Source organism: Chaetodon trifascialis, chromosome 17 (assembly GCF_039877785.1).
Source record: "Chaetodon trifascialis isolate fChaTrf1 chromosome 17, fChaTrf1.hap1, whole genome shotgun sequence".
Classification (NCBI taxonomy): Eukaryota; Metazoa; Chordata; class Actinopteri; order Chaetodontiformes; family Chaetodontidae; genus Chaetodon; species Chaetodon trifascialis.
In genome coordinates, this window is record NC_092072.1 from 14,344,833 (window position 1) to 14,354,464 (window position 9,632).

General features: G+C 45.6%; 2 protein-coding genes across 2 annotated transcripts; one reads left to right on the top strand and one right to left on the bottom strand.

Annotated features, from left to right (window-relative positions):
* Positions 1-755: 755 nt before the first annotated feature.
* On the top strand, positions 756-3,806 carry dlx6a (distal-less homeobox 6a). Its single transcript, XM_070985349.1, has 3 exons — positions 756-1,858; positions 2,545-2,738; positions 2,992-3,806. Exons 1-3 carry the CDS (start codon positions 1,552-1,554, stop codon positions 3,229-3,231), a joined length of 741 nt encoding a protein of 246 aa, XP_070841450.1. The 5' UTR covers positions 756-1,551; the 3' UTR covers positions 3,232-3,806.
* A 3,856-nt stretch (positions 3,807-7,662) lies between these two features.
* Positions 7,663-9,608, bottom strand: dlx5a (distal-less homeobox 5a). Its single transcript, XM_070984831.1, has 3 exons — positions 8,938-9,608; positions 8,372-8,556; positions 7,663-8,176 (listed from the first exon to the last, which is right to left on the bottom strand). The coding sequence occupies exons 1-3, from the start codon at positions 9,293-9,295 to the stop codon at positions 7,862-7,864; spliced, it is 858 nt and encodes a 285-aa protein (XP_070840932.1). The 5' UTR covers positions 9,296-9,608; the 3' UTR covers positions 7,663-7,861.
* Positions 9,609-9,632: the final 24 nt, after the last annotated feature.

A 9,632-nucleotide genomic window follows, 5' to 3' on the forward strand; every position in this document is an offset into this window, starting at 1 on the left:
GTTTTCGTAGTAACTTGATTGCAACCATAATTATTTTTCATCTCTTTTTTTTGGTGAACTCGCTGAATGCTGCGGGAAAAAATGGTGAATGCGGTGCAAAACATGTTTTGAATACCTATTGCGTTAATATTAGCGAAAATAAAATTTTATTCTTATTTGCGAATCGAACATCGCAGCCCTCAGAGGCAAACTGTATAATTTACATATATTGAGGACCCTATCAGGCCTCATATTACAACAGGGATAAAAGACACTGTCAGTTTATGTCGGTATCCACCCTTCTATCTGCAAAATAACCTATTGTACCTCAGGCGTATTGTTATTTGATGTGTCACATGTGCTGTAGTTTGAATTGTCTGAAGATCCTTAATCATATGGTCAGTAGCCCCTGGAGAAACGAACAGTTATAATATATATTACTTTCAGGGCGGAGGGGGGGCTTCAAGAGGGGCTGCTCATTAGGCGACATCAAAGCAAAATACTGCACTGCAAAAAAAAAAAAAGTTTTTAATTACCAGTTTGCGAAAAAATGAACGCAAAAGTTCCAATTTCTAGATTAAGAAAAGAAATCCGTGGAGTTGTGGGCCCATTCTCACTTATTTCCAAGGCTGTTCCACCTGTTCCAGGAGTTTCCTTGACATAAAACAGATGACTTCTCAAGTATAAACAAGTATAATCTTTAGCAAAAAAAAAAATCTTTAAATGCAAATATAATACAGCTGGGATTATTCCCCTCATTTGTACATGTTTATAAATTCGATCTAAAATAAAATGTAATACTTGTAAACCATATATGACCTGTGAAGGTGGCTGTTTTCCCTATCTTGTAAATAATTTAGTGGGATTCGGTTTGAAAATCAATTTCGACTTAAATAGGCTTTAAAGGGATGTTTGTGTGATGCCTTTCTATAAGTAATTAATGCCTGTGGAGAGGAGGAGTTAAAAGCTGAGAGAAAAAAAGGCACATATAGACTCGTGGCTCATCAGGCTAAATCAAAGTGCGCACTATATGGTGCGCGTCGTGCGTAATTTGGGGGTTTGGGAGAAAAACAAAATCGAGTCGGCGATTCCAAAAGAGCTGATTTTGCGTGTGAAGCTTGTCTGTAGGAATTATGCGTCTTTCCCACCATATATTATTTCCCCCATAGTTGCGGTGGGAGCTGGTAAGGTGGGTTAACTCCAGCTCAAGTCTCCGTGAAGCGCAGAGCACTGATGACGTTGGGTTGGATGACCAATCGGGAGGCGCTGCCCTTTGGAGACAAACCATTTTACTTGTAGTGTCTGCATCAAGTCTGGAAGCGAGGGCTCAATTTTAACAGAATCCACCTAAAAATCTCTCCCTTAACTTATGCCTATCCTTCCGCCACGTTGAGTGAGAATATCACAGGACAAGGGGGGGAAATAAAGACGCCTCTGGAAAATTCGGGTGTTAATAGGACAATATCTGTTCGCGGTGGAGAGGGGAGAGAGACAACAGCACAGCGAGAGAGAGAAAACCGATTTGGTCTTGAGAGAGAGAGGGGGGTGAGTGCTCTCAAGGCAGAAAATTCGATGATGACCATGACTACGATGGCTGACGGTCTGGAGGCTCAGGACTCGTCCAAGTCTGCTTTCATGGAGTTTGGGCAGCAGTCGCACTCACAGCAGAGCTCCCCGTCGATGGCCAGCGGCCACTACCCGCTGCACTGTCTCCACTCCGGCTCACACGCTCACCACCAGCACGACAACTCCCCGTACACCGGGACCAACACCTACAACAGGTCGTTACCCTACCCTTACGTGAGCCATCCGCACCACAGCCCGTACCTGCCATCCTATCACAACAACACGGGAGGACAGACAAGGTTAGACGGCACAGGTAAGAGACCCCCTTTTCGCCAGCCAAGTGGAAAATGCACCGCGTCATGTGTGTCCATCCCCGGCGCCCGACGGTGCCATTAGCGCTTATTTTAATAAGGGTGGCCCACGGTGGGGATCGAACCTTTCCCCCTGCCAGTATCGGTGTCATGCCCAAGTCACCGCGCGGCCACTCCAGATTCGTACAAATGATCTTTCAAGCGTAGGTGGGCGATCGCATCGAGGAAAATCGTGCGTAAATGGCACCGGATAATTCGAGATCCCCTCTCAGCCTGTTTTGCCGTCCCGTTTAGCACTCTCCTCCGTCCCCACAAAACCTGTTTTAAAGCCCGGGGTGTGATCATCACGACCGTGCAATCCTCACCAACTACTCGTGAAAATTAGGCAGCCCGCACGCCTTGAATGTTGTAATTAGCATTTAATTGACATGTCATTACCAGCAATATCCTAAATATGACAGCGTATGAGGATTGTGGCTGCCACGGCGCTTGGAGGCAATGTGAGATGTCAGCGTTTATCAGGCTGAATTTTCCGCTTTTAGACGGTTTCACTCGGCGCGCCTCTGAATTTATCTCCACCCTCCACGGCGCGTTTCAGCCGTTCTCACGCCGCTTGTGTCTCCACGCACGGAAATGAAGATATGCGGGCTGTGGTTTTGCATAATAACATTGATTGTTTTTGTTGCAGAGCAGCAGAAAACGACGGTGATTGAAAACGGGGAAATTCGTTTTAATGGGAAAGGCAAGAAGATTCGCAAACCTCGGACAATTTATTCCAGTTTGCAGCTTCAAGCACTGAACCACCGTTTCCAGCAAACACAGTACCTCGCTTTACCGGAGCGCGCCGAGCTGGCCGCTTCTCTAGGACTGACACAAACCCAGGTATGAGGAGGAATCTACACTCTGGATTCTTACATTGACTCCTGGAAACCATCTTACATTTAATTATTATAAAGATATTATTGTTGTTGTTGTTGTTGTTGTTATTATTATTATTTTCAAGTTCTGTGTTTTCCCAGTGATCCCTCTAACATTAAAGCTTTTTGCAGAAGCTGACCAGCCTCCTCACAAACTCTTCATCCACACGTGCTTTACTAATTTGTCATGCACCCTTCTCCTCCTCTGCCCCCCGCAGGTAAAGATCTGGTTCCAGAACAAGAGGTCAAAGTTCAAGAAGCTGCTGAAGCAAGGCGGCAACCCACACGAGACCGACCAGATCCCGGGCTCCATGTCCCTGTCCCCGCGCTCCCCGACCATCCCTCCGATATGGGACGTCTCGGCCTCTTCCAAAGGAGTAAACATGCCGGCCAACAGCTACATGGCCGGCTACTCTCACTGGTATTCCTCCCCACACCAAGATTCGATGCAGAGATAGACTGACGAGGCAAGAAGGTCAGCGGGCTGTCTGGAGGCCTCCGGATCTCCGCCATGCAGTTTCCAACGTAGCCTACAATTTGTGTCAGCGCAGAGACTGGATGCTGGAGAGGAGGAAAAAAAAAACCTTCCGCTGCTCCTCTCCTGGAGGATAAAATCGGCAGCCAAGCCTCGGTGTGAAGACACAAACAAGGGAACTAACCTTTTTTTTTTTTTTTTTTTTTTTTTTTTCGTACATGGCTGTTCAGTGGGCTCGCATACATATCTGTTATGCTTTCATTCATGTCAACATCTGAACGTCAGAATACCAAATATTATCAGTGACATTTTCGCCACTTTGGGGCAAAGACTGCTCACACTCCTGGCGCCCAGAACCTTTAGCCATGGTGGACTCCTGACTGCTTTTTTTTTTTTTTTTTTTTTTTTTCTCCAACATGCAAAACCAAGCAAATTGTCTGTCTGTAAATATAATCTGCGATTTTAGTTGTACATACACTTTTTATGTTTTGTCAGATTGAGTAAACCGTGACTCAAAACAGATGCCTGCTGTTGCATGATTTAAAAAAAACAAAAACATTTTAATACAGGCCCATTTTTGTGGCTCGTATTGGGCCAACATCACACCATAACAGGCCTATTTCCCGTCACCGTGGTGCGCACAAGCCTCAAACAGACACCATGAACGTAAGCCAATGACACAGTGAGAAGCTCGTTTCATCGGAGTAAACATTTTAAATAAATCCAAAAGCGCTCAGTGGCTGGTGAAGAAAGCTGCAGTATATAGATTTATCAAATGCACTCAACACCGGAGGAAATTAACTTACCCTGCCCCGCTGCTGTCTACATTCACCTCGAAAAGACATTTGCTCCAGGTCCAGCTTATCTTGTCATTTCACCCTCAATTATTAGAAGTATTGACAAAATGTTTTCTCCCTTCTCTCCGTCCTAATGCAGGCCGTTAAATGCCAAGCTCCACGGGATCGATGTTGAACAAAGCAGCCAGCTGCAGTGGCGTTCAATATGAAGGAGATATTTGGGACAATTTGTGGGTTTTTATCCAAGTGAGGCTTTTTTTTCCATTCTCATAAATGCAGGCATAATTAGGGTAATTTTTGATGTAGCCCGCTGATTACAGCGTTTTTACCGTCAAAGATAATTACCTGTAATTTTCTACCACTTTTAATACTAAAAGGCATCTTTATTTGGGTTTGAGGTAGCACAGATGGAACAAAAGGGAAAATTATTCGGTTATTCATATACAAATTGCTGAGAAGAGTGAGCGCTCGGGATATTATCTGAAATTACAACGCTGAAAAGCTTCATGCAGCTGTCAAGTCGCGGATGTCCCACTGGCGCACATTCAGCCTACCTGGGCCCCACAGACACGGGGGCCTGCGCGGCTCCTGGGCCATGTGCACCCTGATCTGCAGGCTGCAGGGAGCCCGAAGCAGCAGCCGAGTAAACATCAACAACGCTCATAAATACACAGTTAGTGTTTTTCAGCTCCGAGAACTGACACGTTTCATCATGTTTGCTTTGATGAGCTAAATTAGATAGATAGATAGATAGATAGATAGATAGATAGATAGATAGATAGATAGATAGATAGATAGATAGATAGATAGATAGATAGATAGATAGATAGATAGATAGATAGATAGATAGATAGATAGATGTAAAGTGCAGAGAGACAGATATGGGGGTGGGGGATGCAGGGAGGGATGTGTCACTTCTTGCTCTGTGAGCTCTGTCAGAGCAGTAGCTGATGCTCTATACATCAGGCTTCTCATATAAAAGCACCTGACAAGATTTCACACATCACCACATTAACTGTACACCGGAACAAAGCCCCCATAAAGACGCCCAGAATCCAAATATCAAGATGCTCTCCAGCAAATAAAAAATAGATTCTAGGAATGCGCAACATGTTTTTCCCCCACATTTTTCTATCATACAGTCCCAACTAAACGATTAAGCTCAGAGCTTCCTGAAGAGTAATTTTCAGTCAAGAGTCTCACAGTCTCCTCTAAGGTCAGGAGCAGCCGCAGGACAGAAAGTAGAAGACACATCCTTACCTTTCTCCGCTTCTCTAACACAGACTAAGCAAAACGCGCTGCACGCTTTGACTGCTGCTTGGTGAATAAGCAAATCCAGGTGGGAAAGTGTTTGCACACCATGGTAAGCTCTTATATATTGCCTGCAAAATTAGCTGTTATTACTGTCACTGTTTAGTGATGGCGAGCTTGAAAAAAAGCCCTCTGCAATCAAGAACCAAGCGCATCTTTGCAAATTATAGGTAATTGTCAATGTCCAGATTATGATAATGGAGGCCCTAATCCTGGAGAATAATTATTGTGGAGTGTTACAGTTGAAGCTGTCCAGTAAAGCTAACTGTCATTATTTAGACTCGATTTGCAAAACGGGGGGAAACTAGCTGAGTGGAAAATGTTCGGTTGGAAATAAACGGGGGCTCTCGATATAATGGCACCACTAGTGTGTGTGTGCGTGTGTGTGTGTGTGTGAGAGAGAGAGAGAGAGGGGGAGAGGGAGAGAGAGAGAGATGGTAGTGGTGTGTGTGTGTGTGTGTGTGTGTGTGTGTGTGTGTGTGTGTGTGTGTGTGTGTGTGTGTGTGTGTGTGTGTTTGTGAGATAATATAAAGACCCGTGTGTGTTTCCGTGCACGAGGTTGCACAGGTTGCGCGCCTGAGCGTTGGGGAGCGCGCACACGTGCCATGTGAAAAATCCCAAATTTCTCGAGTGACCTGCTCACTATTGTGATTACGGGACGGCAGTTTAGCCTACATCGGAAATTAGGGCTGAAAACAACAACAACAACAACAACACGCAGCACGGTGGTGTTGCAGATGAAGAAGTGTGTTTTCTGCAGCATTTCACACTAGCATGTGTGTGTGTGTGTGTGTGTGTGTGTGTGTGTGTGTGTGTGTGTGTGTGTGTGCGCGCGCGCGCGCGCGCGCGCGCGTGAAGTGCATTCAGGCTGCAATCAGGAGGAGGAAGAGGATTCTGTGTCAGGTGGAAATGCTGACATGCATGGGTCAGTGTGTGGGTCAGATGCAGCGGTGTGTGTGTGTGTGTGTGTGTGTGTGTGTGTGTGTGTGTGTGTGTGTGTGTGTGTGTGTGTGTGACAGAGGAGGGGAGCGTGCAGCATGTTTGTTTGTAAAAACGCTCTTGGTCGTTTCGTACATTATGGTCGGCTAAATTCAATTAGATCAATTTTCAAATGCTCGGTGTTTCTCACAGTGGCGCGGTTTGTTTAGCGGTTTTGCAGCGGCAGCGCGGGTATTACTGCCTGCTAATAACATGGTGAAATTGTGGAGGATTTTTCTTTTCTTTCTTTTTTCCCCCCCGTTTTTATTTTACCCGGAAGGTGGGCTGCGGCCGGGAGTGGCAGAGCTCTGGAGCCGGTCTACCCCCACAGGAATGCGGATTGTCTCAGATCTCCGTGCCGCCCCCCTCGCCTCCTCTCTGCCATTCAAAGCGGCTAATTGTAGGGGACACAAAGCGAGAGCGACTGCAGACTGTCTGCTGCGAGATGCAGGCATGTTCCTTACAGACGAGCTGGGGCTGTCTGAGAGGCTCAATCAGGCTCTAAAATACAATATAAAGGTGATCATTCCGGTGGTGTTCAGACGCAGTAGTGGACTGAATAAGAAGAATAATTCAGAATATTCAATATGAGGGAAATAGGTGGTAAAATATTGTTATTATTCTAACAATTTGGGTTCATTTAAAAATATGGATTATCATAACAATGCTGGGATGAAAATCCTGTAATATCACCACAAATCAGACTGAATAAAATGTACTATTAAAGGAATGAGCCACTATGATTTCCTATTATGATGATATTCTGCAGAAACAGTTATATAATGTAGGACAAATCAATCCAGTTCAAGGCACAAAGGTACGAGCCTAAGTGAAATTCGTAAGGTAGGTAAGAGGGTTAAGGCTTACCGTGTTACAGTAGCCATGTTTTCTCACAAATGTATTTACAACACATTTTTTCTTAATGTCTGTTTAATAAAAGCGCACATTTTGCACCTCTGTTCTTTTTCCTCCACATCATCGCAAATGTAGACTCAACTGAGGCGGCTCACAAAGAAAAATAAAGGCGAGCTTCTCCCCGAAGAATCAGATATTTTTCATCTCAAGGCGAATATTAAGTTTGTCTGAGAAAAAAAAAAAGCGCATAATAAATTTAGATTGTGGGTGATGTGGCGAATAAAATCTACTCAGATGAGATTTACGACAGTTAAGGCTGCGACAGCACCGAGCTGCTGTGATTTACAACCTGGTGTGGAAATGTCACCTGAGGCTCACACACGTTATTTATGTGAGTGAGTCTTTGTTGTGATTTTCAGTGTAAACGACTGAGGGTTAAAACAACAAGAGACTGCAAGTGAGGCCGGAGGTTTCAAAGTTCCATTGTCCATTTAAACGTTTAATAGTCTTCCAAAATGCAATAAATTACATGCACACATTTACACATTTTACACGTTTCTTCTATGACTGTCATCAAATACATTGCATATTCCTCTGAAATTTGAACACGAGTCCCATAGAAGGAAAAAAAAAAAGAAAAGAAAAAAGATTTGAAATGAACAACAGGGGTTTTCAATATAACGTCCCCGCTCCAAGAGCCAACGAGTGCTGTATCGAGTTGGGGGTCTGCAGGTGGGAAGTCATGGAGCTGCCGGCGGAGGTGTACCATGACCCCGACGTTTCCAAAAAGTTAGAAGCCGTCGTGTTGATGTTTTGTGGCTGTAGGCTGTGCGGCCTGGAGGGGCCCTGTGCGTCCCAAACGGCCGGGGACTGTGGAGAGTTGCACGCCATGGGGTCGCTGGAGCTGGGGCTGTGCTCCGGCGGAAGCTCGCCGTTTTTCATGATCTTCTTCAATTTTGATCTCCTGTTTTGGAACCAGATTTTCACCTGGAAAGGGGCGAAAGGCAGGACCATTAATACCTGATATAAAAGCTCAGAAACAAAAGGCTCAGAGGAGGCACGGCGCGTCAGGACGCACAGAAACGACGCTCGCCAAAACGCTCATTATGTTTAACGCAGAAGCATTGGAGACGAGTAAAACAGAGAACACGAGCCGAGAATGAATTCGATGTGAAATCCCACCTGCGTTTGCGTGAGTCCCAGTGAGGCAGCCAGCTCGGCTCTCTCCGGCAGCGCCAGGTACTGCGTGTTCTGAAACCGCCTCTGCAGGGCGGCCAGCTGGAAGCTGGAGTAGATCGTCCGGGGTTTCCTCACTTTCTTCGGCTTGCCGTTCACCATCCTCACCTCGGGCTCGCTTATCTCCTTTTCTGTGGAAATAATCCGAAGAAGAATAAGCATGTGTGCTCTTTACAAACTGCACTGTATTTTGACGATCTTTTTTATTTTTAAATGGGCTGTCGCCTATAATCATGAGCCAAATAAATTCCAGGCTGGCAAAAAGGGAAAGCGCGTACGCTCTCATTTTACTTCACATTGAATTGCGCGATTTGAAATAAAGTAGTATTTATTCCTTATTTATTCATTTAGCTTCAAATTGCGCCTTCTGGTTTTTCATCCAAGAGGAACAGTCCGAAAAACAGCAAAGTTGTAAAATAGATGGAAATTTGACAGTTCGGTTATTTCACAAGTTTAGGTGATATCCACTAATAATCTGCTTTTATTATAATGGAAGAATCTGCGGCCCGTACCTTGTGGACTCGGCTGAGCTTGCACTCTGCTGTAAGTCCCAGCATACTGGTGGTAGGCGGGGGTCGTGTACGAGCTGTAATCAGTGTAGGATTTTGTCGAGTAATTTCCAGCGGATCCATTTACGCCCGGGTACTGGTACTGGTAGGCATTGAGCGGCTTCCCGTACGAGGTGGAGCTGGGCGAGCAGTAGCCGTGAGTGACTCCAGCGGCGGGACTGTAGTAGCCAGAATCCGTGGCCGTGGACTCGGGTAAAGTGGGAGATTCCTGAGACGGATGGTGCATGGTGGAGAGTTGAAAGGAGCTCTGAAAGTCTGCAGGTTTCACACTCGGGATCCTCCGGTCGAATACTCCAGTCATACTTTGAGAAGGAACGCGTGGGTTTGTTTTATTTAATTCGCAAAAGAAAAAAAAAAGAAAGAAAAAAGTAAAAATAAAGCGAGGCAGTCGGACTCCAAAGTGGTGTGAAAACTACACTGGCATTGTCGAAAGGCTCTCGGGCCGTCGGGCTCTTGGTGAAGACTGCAGTCAGCCCCGCAGCAAAGACTTGGTTAAATCCTAAATCGCGCTCTTACGCACTGCAGGGAGGATCTGGTTCCATTGGCCAAGGCGCACACAGACACAGCTACACCCAATTCACTCCGCCAGCTTTCTTATAGGGGGGAAACCACCCGGGCTATGTGGCTGCATTGTTGTG